This window comes from Hordeum vulgare, chromosome 6H (genome assembly GCF_904849725.1).
Source record: "Hordeum vulgare subsp. vulgare chromosome 6H, MorexV3_pseudomolecules_assembly, whole genome shotgun sequence".
Taxonomy (NCBI): domain Eukaryota; kingdom Viridiplantae; phylum Streptophyta; class Magnoliopsida; order Poales; family Poaceae; genus Hordeum; species Hordeum vulgare.
Window position 1 is genome coordinate 550,921,354 of NC_058523.1, and position 18,421 is coordinate 550,939,774.

At 47.0% G+C, this 18,421-nt stretch overlaps 3 protein-coding genes across 3 annotated transcripts; 2 read left to right on the plus strand and 1 right to left on the minus strand.

Moving 5' to 3' along the window:
• The first annotated feature begins 6,450 nt into the window (after nucleotides 1–6,450).
• LOC123401457 (glutathionyl-hydroquinone reductase YqjG) lies at nucleotides 6,451–7,962 on the plus strand. The gene has a single exon (XM_045095282.1). It carries the CDS (start codon nucleotides 6,510–6,512, stop codon nucleotides 7,854–7,856), a length of 1,347 nt encoding a protein of 448 aa, XP_044951217.1. The 5' UTR covers nucleotides 6,451–6,509; the 3' UTR covers nucleotides 7,857–7,962.
• Nucleotides 7,963–7,965: 3 nt separating this feature from the next.
• Nucleotides 7,966–10,340, minus strand: LOC123401458 (nicotinamide/nicotinic acid mononucleotide adenylyltransferase). Its single transcript, XM_045095283.1, has 10 exons — nucleotides 10,109–10,340; nucleotides 9,923–10,005; nucleotides 9,680–9,765; nucleotides 9,515–9,598; nucleotides 9,302–9,386; nucleotides 9,093–9,172; nucleotides 8,843–8,944; nucleotides 8,687–8,745; nucleotides 8,330–8,449; nucleotides 7,966–8,232 (listed from the first exon to the last, which is right to left on the minus strand). Exons 1-9 carry the CDS (start codon nucleotides 10,168–10,170, stop codon nucleotides 8,335–8,337), a joined length of 756 nt encoding a protein of 251 aa, XP_044951218.1. The 5' UTR covers nucleotides 10,171–10,340; the 3' UTR covers nucleotides 7,966–8,232; nucleotides 8,330–8,334.
• A 137-nt stretch (nucleotides 10,341–10,477) lies between these two features.
• LOC123401459 (60S ribosomal protein L37-2) lies at nucleotides 10,478–11,948 on the plus strand. The gene is made up of 4 exons (XM_045095284.1): nucleotides 10,478–10,603; nucleotides 10,716–10,851; nucleotides 11,500–11,601; nucleotides 11,715–11,948. Exons 1-4 carry the CDS (start codon nucleotides 10,601–10,603, stop codon nucleotides 11,762–11,764), a joined length of 291 nt encoding a protein of 96 aa, XP_044951219.1. The 5' UTR covers nucleotides 10,478–10,600; the 3' UTR covers nucleotides 11,765–11,948.
• The last annotated feature ends 6,473 nt before the right edge of the window (nucleotides 11,949–18,421 follow it).

The window sequence follows — 18,421 nt, forward strand, 5'->3', positions numbered from 1 at the left end:
CAGTAGGAAAATGGGACAAAAAATTCGATAAGATGAAAGAAATAGACAATATTCATAACAAACAACTAAATAGAGCAAGGGAACACCATGATCTTGGTAGAACAACAAGATTGACCCAAAAGAGCAACATCACAAGGCCTCCGGAACAATAGAATAGGAACTAGCTCAAACAGAAGAAGAGGATGAAGAAAAGAATGACAACAATCATCACAATAGAACTGAAGAGCCTCCGGACAGAGAATTGACATAGTAGTTGGAAAACCAACAACGAAAAGAACAAGATAGTAATGGGCTTATGAAAATCATCTCAACAAATATGAGGTGACAATCAACCACTAAAAGAAACAAGGATAGTTGAAAGCAAAGATATCAAAACTTCTTACACCAAGAGGATGCCTTGAGAACTGGGATTAATGACAGCACCATGATAGCAACAATCCATAGGAAGGCTTTAGGTGAAATCCCAACCAAGATAGCTCAATGAAGAAATCATGGGTTGAAATATCTCAAGATCAAAGAATTGGTGGGTTTAATTATCTCATTCTTGAAAGGAAAACTCTTCGAGGCTCCTACACTAACAAGAAGGCTATAATACCACCTCAAAGGATCAAGGAAGAACAAATGCACTTGAAAATGCAAGAGAACGGATACTTGAGAAAAGAATTGATATCATGAGTCACTCCGGAAGAAGAATTTAAATCATTTGATGACACAAGAATAAGAATTATGTTATGCTAACTCTTCACCAAATTAAATTGATGACAAGCAACGGATCTCGCGTCCAACTTATTCTTCTGAAAAGATTGAGGAGAGATATGAGCACAAACTAGAAGAATTGTTGCAAGAAACACCGGTGAGAATTGAAATAAATGAGGCAACCATCAATGAATGGAAAAACATGAGAAAGAAGGGATCATGAGCCACCTGAGAGAAAACTATAACAAGGCACCGGAAAAACCCGAGAGACGAACGAAGAGACAACAATGGAGAAGAATTAAGGACGAAAGCTGAAAGCTGAGAACGAATAAGTCTTCTGAAATGATGGCCTTCAGAGGATCGAGAATGAAAACAACTCAGAGAAGCACCGGATAGCAAGGAATTAATCACTCATGATTGACAACAATTAAGATGATGGCACCAAGCTGAAATGACGAATCTGCAAGAGAATGGACCAAGTTTGAGAGAAACACCCCTTCGAATAGCAAGCTGAGAATGATGACGAGAAACAACACCAAGAATTACTGAGACGCTCCGGAATAACGAAGAATAAAAGGTTGAGCCAAAGAATGAATTAATTCGAATAGAACTTGACGAAGGGATATGACTGATGGAAATCATACTTAGGTCATAGTTCAAAAAATAATAACGACCGCATGCCAAGTTTCACCTTGATCAGAGAAAGTTTTACGCACACTTTAAAAACAGGATTTCGACGGTGCCGCGGACGCGTGCGAGTGCGGTCGGGCTCAGAACGGACAACGACGTCAACCGGCAACCACTAACGGATGCAAGTTTTGAAAATGGGCGGCAACGGAGACGCCGATGCAATGCAGATGATGTGCATGATGCGATGATGATGCAACAAATAAAAATAGACACACGACGAAAACGGAAAGTGAGGGGAATCTTCTGGAACGTCGGCATCGGGCTGTCACACATACCTAACCCCACGTAGAACTATCATGTAGACCTTGGGTTAGTACTCAAAGTGTAATGGACAATTCTTACCATACCATGGGGTCACTTCATCCATGTCGGTACATCATGTATGTTTTGTGTGTTGATCAACTTGATTCACTCTTTGACTTAGTCTTGATCAACCTTGAGAATTATCTTCTCTCTTCATAAAGACAATGTCTTAAAGGTAAACATGAATGCTCCCACATTTTTCTTCTTCAAGACATGCTTGCAATAAGCTCAACTCTCACATGACCAATCTTTGGATAAATCTTGAATACCACCTTGGTCATCTCATAAGCTCCTTGAAACCAACAAATGGACTTCAAGAAATGCCTATGGAGAAATCCTTCGAATATAACTCAAGGCAACTATTAGTCCATTGGGATTGACATCAATTATCAAAACCACACATGTAAAAAATATGCTCTAACACCTCGTTTGGGCTCCACGGAAGCAGAGGAGCCCTCCCTTCCCCTTCGACTGAAGCATACTTTTTGCCACTCCAGCAAACAGCGGGCTACCGGACATGGGGAAGACAAAATGGAACTGCTGGGCCAGTCGTAGACTAGTGTAGGGTATCCGTGTCGTGGGAGTGAAGCTCCGCGCGACGATACCAACACATAGTTTTACCATTTTAGTTAAAATATGTACAAAATGTAAACGTTTTCATCCGGTTTTGTATGAAATCCATCGTGTGTGTACGAATTTCATCCGGTTGATTCACAGTGTTTGAAATGTATGCGGATAATGCTGGATGATGGCCTCCCGCATCTGTATCCCTCGATCGGCCCCCCTGTCCGCAGACAGGTTCTAGAGGAAATTTGTGGGTCGCTGATAACCCACAAGTGTAGGGGATCGCAAAAGTCTTCGCGGGTAAGATAACCCAATTTTTTAATTCGACACAAGGGGAGCCAAAAAATATTTATAAGCTTTAACAGTTGAGTTGTCAATTCACCCGCACCTGAAAGATACTTGCTTGGCAATGAAATATTAGTACCAACGGTGATATGGAAGTGACGGTGGCAACGGAAATAATAGTGGCAAAGCAACGAAAGTAAACAAAAAAAAGTAAAGCAACTTGTGACCAGTAGGATTAAAATACTGTAGGCTAGGGAGATATATGGTTGGTCATGGATGAGAGATATCATGTATTTAACGTGGGGCAAGGCACACAGAAAAGTAATGATCATCTAGGCAAATATCAAACATTAGGCATGTATCCCAAGGTAGTCGTGCGTGCTTGCAATAAGAACTTGCACAACATCTTTTGTTCTACCATCCCGCTACCAACGGGGCCAAAAGGAACTCATGGAGATTAAGGTGTGCCGTCAAAGAGCACCGGAACAAAGCATTAACAATCAATGGATACATGAAAATCCTCAAACTATAGCATATCCCCTTTGGTGTCCCAAGTTGTCACCATTGGGATCGCCGATTCCGGACTATAATAGGTGCATACTACTCATAGATAGGATCAAGAACACAAATATATTCATGAAAACATAAGGTATTCAGATCTGAAATCATGGCACTCGGGCCCAAAGTGACAAGCATTAAGAGTAACAAGTAGTAGCAAAGATGATAAACACCATAGTAGATGATAGGCAACATGCCCCAACAATCCGACGAACTATTACATGATCTAACTCATCCAATCCCTACCATCCCCTCCACATACAGCATGGCATTACTCAGACATGAAAGGGGAAGCCATGAAAGGGTGATGGAGTGGTGATGTGATGACGATGGCGACGATTTCCCCTCTTCGGAGGCCAAGGCAGCCTAAAAATCCATTTACCTGCGCACAAGAAAACCATACAGGCAGCTCTGCTGAAAACAACGTCAGTCCGGGTTAGTTTCATTCAAATCATGCAAGAAGGAGGCCAAAACAATAGCAAAAGTGTTTGGAAAATTCGATACGTTTGAGACGTATCATTCGCCATTGAATATGCCATCAGTCTAACTCTGAGATCGTCATTACGCTGGTTTGCAAGTTGATTTGTTGCTCTTTCATTAGCACAAGTACATGAAACTAGAATAGAGCAAAGAAATAGGTGTTGCCATCTCTTATACTTGGGTCGAATTTTACAAATTGAGAACTACTAAGGATTGTGAAGAATGTTGATTGCAATTGTTCTATGCCATGAAAAAATAGGAAAAGTTATTTGCACCATCGATTCATTTTTTTCATCACATCATCTACACCATTGGCATCCATAGAGTTGCAGCTGCAGTGGGGCTGAGGTAGTGCGCCTTCAGCGTTGCCCATGCTTAGAGAGCTCCTTCTCGAACTTTTGAAGACTTCCACTCCAATATACGGGGTGGGGCGTGCTGGAGTCGGATTGCTAAGTCGAAGAAGTTGGTTGGAATGTCCTCCTCGGGCCACAATGTCATAAATATCGCTTCAATTGTCGGCTTGATAAGATTGAGCAGCTCGCCGATTTGCTTCAGTTTGTCGGGGAGAAGGTCAAGCCGTCTGGTTTCTTGGAATTGCGCCCAAAAAGCCTGGAGTACTTCCCGCTCAGGATCATTGAGCTCCTCGTAGTACTTGTGGGCGCTCACAATACTCCGGGGCAGGTCGGCGAATATCTCGGCATGGTGCCAAATTTGAGTTAATGTGGCATAGCTATTGTTTCCAAATCGACATTGGAGAAGATATGGTTGGCCATCGACAATCCGATTGGCTTGCTCTACTTCGTCTTGAGCATTGCGACGGACGAGGTTGGAATCCTTCAAACTATACTTGAGGAATTTAATTTGGTCACTCAACTTGGTCTTCTCGGCCTTCAGCTGGTCACACTCAGCCTGGCTCTTCCCTAGCTCCTGCTGAAGTAGGCGAGATGCATCACAGGCAGCTTGACATGCCTTTTGTTCTTGCACAAGTTTGGTAGCAATCTTTTGGGCCTCTTTTTGGATGTCCTCGAGTTGTTGATTGTTGGAATTGAGTTCTTTCCTCATTTCAGTCATACGCCTTTTATCTACTGCATTCAAGTTTGGAGGTGGTCAGCACAGATATTGCAAATATGCAAATTATGAAGGGAGTTAGAATGGGAACAATCGAGTTTACCCATGGAGTCACCAAGGCTTTTCGAGAGATTTTCATTCTTTTGCTCGACTTCGTCGAGCAGAATTTTAAGTCGGGCTATCTCCTTCTCCAAACGCCTGTTGTCCCGAGCTGCAGCCTATGCAAAAAAAAAATCCAAGATGCAAGAAGGTTATCACGGATAAGGGCCCCTGCTAGAAGAATTTGATCCCCAAGCCACTTTCGTAGCCCATTCCGAGTCTCGAGGGCTATTGAATATGCGGTAATTCAAAGGCAGTATGCGTTATTATGAGAAGATTCGATCCTAAGGTCGGTTTGGTAAGCCAACCTATGTCTCGGGGGTTACTGCACATCAGTTTGATCTAAGTTTGAATTCTACGAGGAGACTATGGATCCCTATACCGCTTCCAGCCCCATCTGAGTCTTGGGACCTACTAGATCGTTGATTTTTACTAAGCAAAGCTATTCCCGAGGAGATTTTAATTCGTACGGTGGATGTTTTGCCCGAGATGCGTCTCGGGGGTTACTGCACTAGCATTTTATTTCAGTCAAAATCAAGATTAAATACAACCCAATTTGTATTAAACCGAACTCCCTCAAGGGGCTAGTGTGCGCGAGTGTGCTAAGTTGAGCTACATGAGTCATGGCCCAAACCGGATTTAGTGTTGGTCCACACATTGAGAGTTACTAGAAATTAATGCATATAAGTAAAATTACCTCGATGCCGGGAGCAAAAGCGTCTGTCATCCGTATAACACCAAGCTGCATCTCGCTGACCTTCTCCTTCAGGTACTCCAAGGCATCTCGCTGGGCATCATTCAGATAATGCTTGAGCTCTGATTTCCGGACTTCCCGGTGATCTAGCGCGGACACAGCTTCTGAACCACCGGCGGACATCTCGCTAGGAGGCCGCTGGGTCAGGACCACATTGGCCGACGTGTTGGGGCCAGGCAGCCGCAAGGGCATGTCATCTCGAATGACTATGTCGACTGGCGATGCAGGGCGCGGTGGTGGCGGTGCGCGGAGCTCTTGAGTGGATGCAACCGGGAAGTTAACCATCACGACATTTTCTTCAGGCCCGATCTTCGGGTTGTCAATTCGAGTCCGGGGATGGCCTTGTTCGCCTGCGTTGGCCAAAGGCATGCTTCTTGACATGGCACCTTTAGATGGCGCCACCTTTAACGTCGACCTGATCATCTAGAGTATAGTGTTTGCAGACTTGTGCTTTTGTGTTCCAAGGTAGCACATGTGCAAAACCGTATATATAGCCATCAACCGAGGACTATTGAAGGATAATATTAATTACATCCAATAAATTTGAAAAAGGAAAGACACTAATGCATACTATCAACACCATTTCATTTATATTGACAGCGCAACACATACTATAAACCATGAAAAACGTAATTTATCATGAAGTTACAAATATAGTAGGTGTTAAGTGCCACATTTAATATTACCCTTTTTTTGGCTTTCGCCTGTCTGGCTCATAATCATCTACCATATATGCAAGGTTTCTACGCATTACGGAGAGGCTGAACCTGCAGCTCATCTTCCGTCATGAGAGAATGAGGCGCAAAGACGCGAAATGCCATGAAAAAAAAAACTAGTTCTCGAAAACGTTTGGTGCTTTCAGCGTCCCATGTATGAGTTGCCACATGCTTTTTCTGTTGTTGCGGTTTTGGTTCTGTATGTGTTGTTTATAAAAACTGTTTTGAAATCCAGAAAATTCGAAACCCTAGTTCTTTTTTTTTTTCCAAGGTTAGGATGAGGTCCAACAAGCGAAATGGGTTGTTTGTACATATTTATGAAGGCCCAATGGAAAATGGTTGGGCCTTCCTTATCCATCGTCCCACTCTCACCCACTTCTCTCCCTCCGTCCTCGTCCACACTCTCGATGTCGCCTGTCGCGGCGCACCGAGCCTCTCCGGCCATGTGGTCCCCGCAGCCTCCGCCGCCCTGCCTCCAGCTCCGGCGACTCCCGCCGACGCTCCCTCCCTCCTCGCGCCGCGGCCGCAGCCTCATCCGCATCGCCGCCTCGCAGGAGGACCCGCTGACCGCGCTGACCCGGGTGCTGTGGGGCCGCGCGCTGCCGCCGTCGCAGCTCGTGCTCGCCGTCCGCCACGGCTGGACCTCCGCGTGGCGCCTCCTCATGCGCCAGCTCGCGCCCTCCGACCCGGCCACGGGGGCCTTCACCCGCACCCCGTCCCGCTTCCCGGCCGTCGCGCAGCCCGCGCCCGGCCCCGGCGCGCGCCTCCACCTCTACGTCGGCCTCCCCTGCCCCTGGGCCCACCGCGCCCTCCTCGTCCGTGCCCTCCTCGGCCTGGGGCCCCGCCTCCCCGTCTCCGTCGCCGTCCCGGGCGACGACGGCGCGTGGTCCTTCACGCCGGAGAGCCCCGACGCGCTCTACGGCAAGCGCAGGCTCCGGGACGTGTACGCCGCCCGGCGCGGCGGGTTCGAGGGCCGGGCGTCCGTGCCCATGCTCTGGGACGCCGACCGCCGCGAGGTGGTCTGCAACGAGAGCATCGAGATCGCCAAGTTCCTCTGCACGCTCGCCGACGACACCACCAACGCCCTCGACCTCTGGCCGCCGGAGCACCGCCAGGAGATCGACCGCTGGTACGGCGTCATCTACCCGAGCGTCAACAACGGCGTGTACCGGTGCGGGTTCGCGCAGAGCCAGGCGGCCTACGACGCGGCGGCGGGGGAGCTCTTCGCCGCGCTAGACATGCTCGAGGGCCACCTCTCCGGGTCACGGTACCTGTGCGCCGGCGCCGGCGCCGGCGTGACGCTGGCCGACGTGTGCCTCTTCACCACTCTGATACGGTTCGACCTGGTGTACAACCCGCTGTTCCGGTGCAGCAGGAGGAAGCTGGTGGAGTACCCCAGCCTCCACGCCTACATGCGCGAGATCTACCAGCTGCCCGGCGCCGCCGAGACCTGCGACATGGCCGCCATCGCCGACGGGTACTTCGGGACACTCTTCCCGCTCAACCCCGGCGGGATCCTGCCCATCGTGCCGGCGAGCTGCAGCCGGGAAGCCCTCATGGAACCTCATGGCAGAGAAGCATTGCCTTCTGCTGCTGCTGCTGATGGTAGGCAGCTAGGAGCAACTGCTAGTGTTGTTGGCTAGGATTACAGAGTGTTAACTGAATTGTGTAGCACATCAAATTACTTACTGAATAATACCTTGGTACACATAGAGGATGAAATAAATGGCAGAATATTACAGTGACAAAGAGTTTCATGTGTCGTATAAATGCTTTATTAGCGATATATTCTGTTGTCGAAAGACTGATACATTGACAACACCGTAAGGAAGATTCAAGAACCTTCTACTGGTAAGTATTGGTCTCCATACATTTGCAACCATTCATGATGCTAGTAAGCAGTCAGACTCCTTCAGTTCATATAATGGCAGCTCATCAGAGATGTTCCAGATTTGATCATAAGATTGATGCCCAAGGTGGCACAGTCCATGCCCGATGAACATTTCGAAAGGCTTGCAACTGCGAAGCGATAAAATGAAAGTTTTAGAACCAAGGATTCTCACTGTGGGCAATACTAAGAGACTGCTGGGTATAGTCGTATAGAGGTAAATATTACCATTGTCATGATCTGGTATCACTATCTTCAGTCTCCATGTATAGTTTGTGCTCTCTAATGTACTCGATTATTTCATCACAAGTAAGATACTTTATTGAGAGACATCCCCTTATACATTGTCTGCAATTTGATAAAACACAAAATAATAATATAGCAACCAACATCCTAGCATCAGATAAAGGAACATTTTGAAGGTGGTAATAGCATCTACTCCCTCCGTCTAGAATTACTTGACGGAGAAATGCATGCATCTAGACATATTTAGTTCTAGATATATCCATTTTAATCTATTTCTGCGACAGGTAATTCCGGATGGAGGGAGTAGTTTTAAAGAAACCAACGTAGGTAAAATGATACCTTACTCTGGATGAACTGATCTGATTTGGCACAATCTCATCAACCGAAATGATGTTATCCTGAAAATATACACAGGGATACACATGGATGAGCATACATGTGAGTAAATCACCATAGTCTGCTGGAGTAGTAAGCTCCTCAAGCTAGAAGTTTCACCCCGCATTCTAGCAGTGTCGTGCTGCTGGATATTAGCTTTTGAACATCTTTTCCTTCCCTACGTATACAGACAACACCAAAGTCTTTACATATGGCCCTGACCTGGAAACAAAAGTTTGTGCATCAAAGTTACTTCTTCGATAGGGGCAATTCAAACAACAATTAAATAGGTTACCATGATTTATAAACAAGGGGTGCATAAATTCTGCATGTCGAATTGCGGATGCCAAAAAATGTTCAAGTTTTATACCTGATCTGGAATCCAAACCCCTGGTGTGCCGAATGACTCGAGAAGGTCAGAACCACATAAAAGCATTACCTTGACACCACCTGAGAGAAAATGCATGTTGTAAACGACTGATTTATATACATGGCAAACACACTGAGACATTTGAATGGCCATCGAACAGTGTGAGAGAAGGCATGACTGTATTGCAACAACAAAATCCTGCCATATACCTTGATCAGCTAAGCCGTCCTTGCACAGAGAGTTCTTAACCCTCGAGAGAACGGTCAAGGTGCGCTGATAACCTTTCTGCATTGCCTGTGTCAAAAACACAGAAAATGTGCAAGCGGAAAACGACATTGTCCAAACTGTAAACATCTTATGTTACAATGCCAAAACCCAATGCACACATCAACTAACATGAAAACCAAAGAAAATCATGTTACCTCCCAAGGATCAACCATCACGAAAGACGAGCTTTGACATGCCAATTCGCAGAGGCGGACCCGGTGAGCAGCCGGCAAGAGGTCCTGGCCAGCCCCAAATTGCGAATTCAGTCACGGAAACGGCGTTAACACAAACAAATACACATTTCCAATTCCAGGTAATACCTTTTTCTTATACGCATCGTTCACCGGGGACATGTATCCACCCAGCACCGAGTATCCTCGCTGCTGCAACTCATCCTTTGCAAGCTCTGTATGAATTAATCACATCAAAAGATGGGGTAAGAGGTAGTCTTTTCACTTTGCTGATCCCATTCTCAGGCTGTTGTTGAGACTTGCTACTAAACACAATAACACACTGAATCACTGATAGGTGCAGTAGATTAGCAAGTGTTGATTGAGGCTTACCGAACATGCGCAGGTGCATGTAGGTGGGAGGATTGAAGCTCCCGGTGGCCACCAGCACGACGCCAGCTCGCCTCCCCCAATCCCTGCCGTCACCGGCAAAATCAAGAAAAACCTGGAGGATCAGTCTAGCTATATGCATCAAGCAATCTAAGAAATCCGAGAGCAGATTCTTTTCTTTTTGCTTACCGATTTGGATCCATGGAGAGCTTCTCCGTGGGGAAGGGCACCTCCACCTCCTCCATGGCCATGGCCACGGCCGTCCTCTTCAAACCCTCACCTGAGCAAACAGCCGGCACGGAACCTTGGCTTCTCTCTTCCTCGGGTCGGTGCGCGCCGCCGGCGAGAGGTCGGCAGTTCGTCCGGCGTGTGCGGCAGGAGCAGATTCCACTAGCAGTTTTTTCTTTTTTTTCTGAGAGAGAATTCCACTAGCAGCTGTGGGCATCGCGAACTGGGCCCGTTGGGCCGTTCGTAGTGCTCTCCCGAGAGGCCCGCTAAAGGAACCAACAGGTCCACGGCCTATACATCAGGCCGGGCCCGTGCGGCCTTGGGCAGCACCGCGCGAGCGGCTCTATAAAGCCTCCTGCTCGGGCGAGCTAGGTTTTGGTGCTCTCCTCCTTCCTCTCATCTTTCCTCGGCGGCGGCGGCGCAGGCGGCGCGGCGGCGACAGGCGAAGGCGAAATGGTGAGCCCGTCGCGGCTCCGGCGGGAACCTCCTCCCTCCGCCGCGTTCCCTCTCGTCTAGATAGATCTGCAGTTCTGACTGATCCTTTGTTGTTGTCCTTATTGTTGCGCAGACGAAGGGAACGGGCAGCTTCGGCAAGCGCCGGAACAAGACGCACACGCTGTGCATCCGCTGCGGCCGCCGCAGCTTCCACCTGCAGAAGAGCACCTGCTCCTCGTGCGGCTACCCCGCCGCCCGCATCCGCAAGTGTAAGTCCATCCCACCCCCAGATCCCGCGGTTGCTCTGCTCACATGCGATCCCGCTTCCTCAAGATAGTTGTTATAGGCATGAAGTGTGTGCGAGAGACCGTGATTGCTTAGGTTGTCGATTCAGTTGTGGTAGCCCGGTCGCTCTTGCCTTGAATCTCGTGCTAGCTAGCTCTGTGGCTATACGTGGTACGCCTGCGGCTTGATGTGCCATGGTCTTTATCTGAACCTTGGTTGTGAGTAGTTCTTGTTTGATGGTAAGCATGATGGGTTGAAAATGTTGGGAATGGCTGTAATATGAGATTGTTGATGCAAGACCAACTGTGAAAATGAATTGACACATGTCTTGCATGCTATGCTCTGTTACAACTTGATAGAGGTTCAGCAACTGGAGCTATTGATAAGGTGAATGACTTTGCTGTTTGTTCACATGTATTGTTGATCACAAATTTTAAGATGTTCGTCCTGTCCTAAGCAGTACACATTTGTAGCCAGCCTATCCTTGTGAAATTTTAGTTAGTGCAAGGCAGTTAGGATTAGTTGTCAGGTTGTTCTTGCTGTCTTTGTATATTTAATTTAAAGCACATCTTACATTTGGTAAGTGTTATGTTCTCTACTTCATCTGATGAGAGATTCTGTGTTGTAAACAGACAACTGGAGTGTGAAGGCCATCAGGAGGAAGACCACCGGCACCGGGAGGATGAGGTACATGCGCCATGTGCCCAGGAGGTTCAAGAGCAACTTCAGAGAGGGTATACTTCCTTGTTCTCTTCTTGAGTCTTGTTATAAAATCTGCCAGCAGTTCCATCACACATTATGAGCTTTGTCTTGTGCTAATCTACAATCCTGTTTATGTGTTGTGCAGGAACCGAGGCCGCACCAAGGAGCAAGGGAGCCTCTTCCAGCGGTAACTAGGCGTGACAGTCTTGACTTGTTACGCGAGGCTGAGCCCTGATCATCAAAATTAGCTTTTTTGTTGCTTTCTACTGGAACTCTATGTTTCTATGTCGAGAGGCAGACGGTATGATGCCTGGTTATGTTATTTGCGCAATTTTCGTGGACGTTAATCCTTCAGTTTTGAATGTTGAATTGTGTCGGATGTCCTGTGTTCAGCAGCGTGCTATTTCTTACATGGCTTTTTGTTGTTTCCATATGAAGATCTTTTCCTAAGCTGTGATGCATGGAATAGTTTTACTCTGCACTTTGTAGTTTCCATAGAGCCTTCCATGTTCCTTCTCCATCAGGAGATGAGGTCTGAATTTGCGAGTTGATTTTTTTTATCCGTTGCCCTTCTATAAGTCGACCTGACAGTAAACGATCTAGACTTCTCCCATGCCCACCCCCAGAAAATCTGGGAATACATTTCTTGGTCGTGCCATTCTCAAAATTGAGTCTCCTACTGCCATAATTCACCAAGGAGATGAAAAACTAATTCTCTTCAATAGCCTCCATGCCTGCTTTGCCAACATGGCATAATTAAAAGTCTCCAGGTCTCTGAATCCTATCCGACCTCTATCCAAGTTTATCCCATGACCGCCAATGATCCCGCCCACCAGTACTTGGAGATTACTGTCATGACTTTTCTGCTCACCTCCTTTGTGAGCTTGAAGCAACTCATAGCGTAGGTTGGTAAATTGCATGATAAAAGGTGACGCAAGGCCTGTTTAGTTAGCTCGATAGTTCGTTTTCACGGGAAATAAAAGCTTAATTGAACTGTCAGACGGATAAGTGGGCTTAAACTTGGCGCTGATTACATCCATTCTCCGTATCATTTCGAATTCCACAACCAGCATGACAGATATATTGTATGGAAGGCCAATTCAGAAAAAAATTGAATTCCCCAATCAGCATGGCAGAGATATTGTGTGGAAGATCAATTCAGAAAAGGGATCGAGGGTGCATCATGCAATTCTATATGGATTGGTACTTTATAAGCAAGAACGAAACATTTCTGGTACTTCTGAACCCTGATTGTGTTACGCTGTTTCTGTTGTTAACTCAAAAAATTATACTCTCTCTGTCCAGAAATACTTTCATAAGAATGGATGTATCTAGACATCCATTTTTATTCATTTGTGCGACAAGTAATTCCGAACGAAGGAAGTACATTGCAATTTATGCGACAAGTAATTCCGGACGAAGGAAGTAAATGCCGTGCTCTTTATGAAACTTTGTGTAATGTGAGAATTGTTGCATTCTTTTTTTTTACATTTTTTCTAGAATATGCACGAGCCTGCATATCATACTTTATAGAAGAAATGGGGTGAAGTGCCATTCCACAAAGTTTACATCATTACAAGGCTTAGTAGAGCCTCACGTCACTCATGCTATACTGCAATAAAAAAAACTACTGCCACTAGTCCGTCTATATAATCCGTTGAAAAAGAACTCTAGGTCATCGTTGAGCAGTCCCGACGACTTCCATGCACGACCTTCACGATTAATGTTGCGTAGTGCATTTTGAAGTGATGATATTTCGCCGTAAAAAACAATTGCATTGTGATCCTTTCATAGTTCTCATAAACATAAAGTGATGATTGCCTTGAGGTCTTTCGGTGTGCAATGGGTCCCCACCCGTATGGAGCACCATTCCACCAAGTCGTCTTCCCTCGCTGGCGCGTGTTTAGGAGCCCCCATGGCAGTCCAAACCCAGAGCCATTGTGTACGCGCAAAAGCGCACGTTAGTAGTATGTGGTTTATGGTCTCCGCGTGCTGGTTGCAGAAGGGGCATGTGGCCTGGTGAGGTAGTCCTCGACGTGCCAAGCGGTCCGAGGTCCAGCAACGGTTTTGCATTGCTAGCCACGCGAAGAAGCGGCATTGTAGGGGTGCCTTTTGTTTCCATACAAAATCTGCATATGTCGCCACTTCTCGCCCCATAAACTTTGTCGCATATGCCGATCGGATCGAGTAGTTACCATTTGCCTCTGAGGCCCAACGGATGACGTCTTCCCTCTCCTCATACAACTCCAACTCAGCCACTCTCTCCCGTAGCATCAGTTATTCTTCAATGTTTTGTAGCCCAAGGATAGGTCCAACATCCCTCGCCCAATTGTTGTCCTCAAGGGCTTGTCACACTGTTTGTGAGGCCCTCTTTGTTGGGGCGTCTTGAACCCGGTTGCCATGAAGCCATCTTTCTTCCCAGAATAGTATTGTGTCACCCATTCCGATGGTTGCCATTGTTGCTGCGTGGAAAATTGCTCGTGCTTCACTCGTGACCTTTATGTCAAACTCCGCCCATGGCCTATCTACATCCATATGTCGCAGCCAAAGGCAACGTGCTTGGAGCGCGGCGTTCAACCAATGCAGGTTTGGAATGCCAAGACCACCAGCCTAGCGTGGTGTACAAACCTGCTCCCTAGCCACTAAGGAGTTACCACCATGGGCCTCCCGCTTTGCGCTCCATAGGAAGCCATGACAGATTTTCTCCAAGGCCAATAATGTCTTCGGTGGTAGCTCAAGGGCCATAAGAGCATGTATTGGGATGGCACAAAGAACCGATTGGACCAATACAGTCTGCCACTTTTGGGTAGTGAGGTCCCTCTCCATGTTGGTAACTTATTTGCTAGTTGATCCACAAGATATTGAAATTGAGCTGCAGTCAACTTCGTGATGCTCAGTGGAAGCCCAAGATATTTGCACGGGAAGGAGCTGATCCCGCATCCGAGGATCACCTTTGTTATTTCTCTATGATCTAATGAGCAATGCATTTGCATCGCCGTACTCTTCCGGAAATTTACCCGCAATCCGGAGGCCTTTCCGAAGGTCTCCAGGATTTCACCACAACAGCGAAGTTCCACCTCTCTGGGCTTCAAGAATATCATCACACCATCCGCATATATCGAGAGTAGTTGGTGCAAACCTCTCGGCACCAGGGGCTCTAACAAGCCAATTGATGCCACCCTCGAGAATATCCTGTGAAGCACCTCCATGATAAGGATGAAGATCATGGGCGACATAGGATCCCCTTGCCGCATTCCTTGCCTTAGGGAGATGGACATGCCCGGAACACCATTAATCAAGACTCTGGTTGAAGAGATAGCTAGAAGTCCGCATATCCATCCTATCCACTTGGAGGTAAAGCCCATAGCCGAAAGCACCTCAATAAAAAAAGGCCATTGAACTGTGTCAAAAGATTTGAAAACGTCCAACTTGAGCATGATTGTCGGAATCTTCAGAGCATCCAAACGTCTAGCCGTGCCCTGTACCATCATGAAATTATCATGAATGGATCGTCCATGCATGGAAGCACTCTGATGAATCCCAACCAACTGATGCAGTTCATCCATGAGGCGGAGCGACAAAATCTTGGCAAAAATCGTGACGCGCCATGGACAAGGCTCACAAGCCGGTAGTGCCTTATATCAATTGCTCCATCTATCTTGAGAATGAGTGTGAGCAGGGCCTTATTATGTTGTGCATACCTCTCATATCTCCACGGTGAAAAGCGTTTAGTGCACGCATGAAATCCTCCCGGATAATCTTGGAGCAAGCGTAGTAGAAGCGTCCCATGAATCCATCGGTTCCGGGTGCTTTGTCTAGGGGCATGGATTTGATCACCTTTAGCACCTCCTCCACCATGAAAAGCGTGTCCAGGTGAGGCATGTCCCTCACTGGGAGCCCCAACTCTGTGAGATCCAATATTTATTCCCACACCGGTGTATTTCCGAGAACTTCCATGTAGTAGGTATCAGCCGTTGTTGCAATTTCATCCTGTCCTGATAGTATTCGTTTTCTCCGCATTTCAGGGTAGTGATCATGTTCCTCCTCCTCCGATGGAAGGCATGCAGGTGGAAAAATTGTGTGTTATCATCCCCGGCTCTTAACATAGCATCCTCGATCTTTGTCGAGCGATTGATCTCTCAAAGTGACGAGAGGCCCAACAACTTCTTCTTGAGTAGCCGACGTAGTGTCACCTCGGTAGGGGAGAGGTTTCTAGATTCCGCCGCTACATCCAGGCATTGGATCAGTTCTAATGCCAGACTAATCTATAGTTTGTTGTTCCCAATCCACTTGTCACTCCACTGTAGTAGTTTCTTGGTTGTTGCGTGTAGTTTTGCGTCAAGGACTGCATACAGGTTACCAACCGCCGGAATGGAGGCCCACACTACCGCGACCACATCTTAGAAGTCCTCTTTCTTTGTCCAGAAAGCCTCAAACTTGAATCTTTTCCCTGTCTGGAACTCCGCATTGAGATCAAGAATAAGGGGGCAGTGGTCCGACACCGGCGTGCCCAAAGCCGAGAGGAAACTAGAAGGGTAGCTTTCCTCCAAGAAATAGTCGCAAAAACATGGTCAATATTCTCGTGGGTGGCATTCTTCCCTTGACCAAGTGTATCTCCACCCGTTGAGGTACAATTCTTTGAGTTCAAGTTGGTTTAGTTTTGCTTGAAATTTAGAGATCATTCGTTGATTGACTGTACAATTGTTCTTGTCGTCTCGGTTCACCAAAAGGTTGAAATCCCCCAGAACAACCCATGGGACATCATGCAGGTCCCGAACGTCACCAAGCTCGTGCATGAACTCAATCTTATCCGTGTCAACGTGTGGGCCATAGACCCCTATGACCCACCATTGTGGGTCCTCGCCCGACTGGACTAGGGTCATGACTGTATTCATGGTGTAGTGAGGGTTCGATAGTCTGACCAGCGCCACATCCCAAGCTAAGATGATACCACCACGCGTCCCCACTGCAGGTAAATAGAAGAATTTTCCGAATTTGTTACCCAGACACTATTTTACAAAGGCATCCGATATCATCTCCACTTTTGTTTCCTGCAAACAAATGATTGCCGGGTTCGCCGCCATGACCACCTGCAAACCGCATTGCGTCTAGCAGGAGCGTTTAAACAACGAACATTCAACACCAAGAACTTTATCGATTGAGCAGCCATAAGTGAAGCTCACCTGTCTAGCCATCCACATGTGTGGCTCATGTTGCGCCACACAACTCATCTGCGACATCCAGGAGCGTGATCACAAATGGTTCCCATCCAAACAGTCCCAGCAGAGCAACAATGTGCGCGTCACAGAGTGGCTTGGCGAAGAGTTGAACATAAGCTTGCAGAGTTGATTCTTCAATTCGCTCCGCTTTGTTAGACAAAGAGAGCTTCCTCATGATGACCCCTTGCTGCTTAGAGGCTATGTTTTATCCTTTGTGTTTAGCGATTCTAACGCTCCGCCTTGGTGATCCCACCATTTGGTAGTGCTTCTTCGGCGGCCCGATCCCCGTTTCGTCTTGGCAGTTGGGGGCTGCAGGAGGAGTGGTGCGAGGCTTGTCCTTATCACAACAATACTGCCTCTCCTCTCTGGGGTCCCAGCCCCATCCTCATGTGCAGATGGGAAGAAGAGTGCGTGGCTCGGGGTGGGTTGGGTCGGCGTGAGGTGTGCATGGAGAGCATGGAGTGCATGGGCACGTCCCGTCCCCGCCATCCTACACGTTGTCATCTTCCGCAGAAGCGGGCAGGATGACCTGGAAAGTCTCCCAAGGTGCTGATAACCCACAAGTGTAGGGGACCGCAACAGTCTTCGCGGGTAAGTTAACCCAATTTATTGATTCGACACAAGGGGAGCCAAAGAATATTTATAAGCTTTAACAGTTGAGTTGTCAATCAAACCGCACCCAAAAGATACTTGCTTGGCAATGAAATATTAGTAGCAACAGTGATATGGAAGTGATGGTGGCAACGGAAATAATAGTGGGAAGTGATGGTGGCAACGAAAATAATAGTGGCAAAGCAACGAAAGTAAAACGGCAAAAGTAAAGTAACTTGTGACTAGCGGGATTAAAACACTGTAGGCTAAGGAGATGGATGGTTGATCATGGATGAGAGATATCATTTATTTAACTTGGAGCAAGGCACATAGAAAAGTAATGATCATCTAGGCATATATCAAACATTAGGCATGTATCCCGAGGTAGTCGTGCGTGCTTGCAATAAGAACTTGCACAACATCATTTGTCCTACCATCCCGCTATCAATGGGGCCAAAAGTAACTTATGGAGATTAAGGTGCTCCTATCAGAGAGCACCGGAACAAAGCATTAACAATCAATGGATACATGGAATCCTTAAACTATAGCCTATCCCCTTTGGTGTCCCAAGCTGTCACCATTGGGATCGTTGGTTTCGGACTATAATAGGTGCATACTACTCATAGATAGGATCTAGAACACAAATATATTCATGAAAACATAAGGTATTCAGATCTGAAATCATGGCACTCGAGCCCAAAGTGACAAGCATTAAGAGTAACAAGTAGTAGCAAAGATGATAAACACCATAGTAGATGGTAGGCAACATGCCCCCAACAATCCGACGAACTATTACATGATCTAACTCATGCAATACCTACCATCCCCTTCACCTACAACATGGCATTACTCAAACATGAAAGGGTGATGGAGTGGTGATGTGATGACGATGGCGACGATTTCCCCTCTCCGGAGGCCAACGCAGCCTCCAGATTAGCTCTCCCGAAGAAGAACCGAGGGTGGCGGCGGCTCCGCATCGAGAACTTGCAAAACGTCTTCTCTTCTGGGGTTTCTCCGTCGCAGGTAAAAATAGGAGCCAAAA

Coding starts and splice junctions, on each gene's coding strand:
- LOC123401459 (XM_045095284.1), top strand. Junction 10,852..11,499: donor CGCCGCCCGCATCCGCAAGT/GTAAGTCCATCC, acceptor TGTTGTAAACAG/ACAACTGGAGTGTGAAGGCC. Junction 11,602..11,714: donor CAAGAGCAACTTCAGAGAGG/GTATACTTCCTT, acceptor TGTGTTGTGCAG/GAACCGAGGCCGCACCAAGG.
- LOC123401458 (XM_045095283.1), bottom strand. CDS start 10,170: ATGGCCATGGAGGAGGTGGAGGTGCCCTTCCCCACGGAGAAGCTCTCC. Junction 9,766..9,922: donor CATGCACCTGCGCATGTTCG/GTAAGCCTCAAT, acceptor TAATTCATACAG/AGCTTGCAAAGGATGAGTTG. Junction 9,387..9,514: donor TGATGGTTGATCCTTGGGAG/GTAACATGATTT, acceptor TTTTTGACACAG/GCAATGCAGAAAGGTTATCA.
- LOC123401457 (XM_045095282.1), top strand. CDS start 6,510: ATGGGTTGTTTGTACATATTTATGAAGGCCCAATGGAAAATGGTTGGG.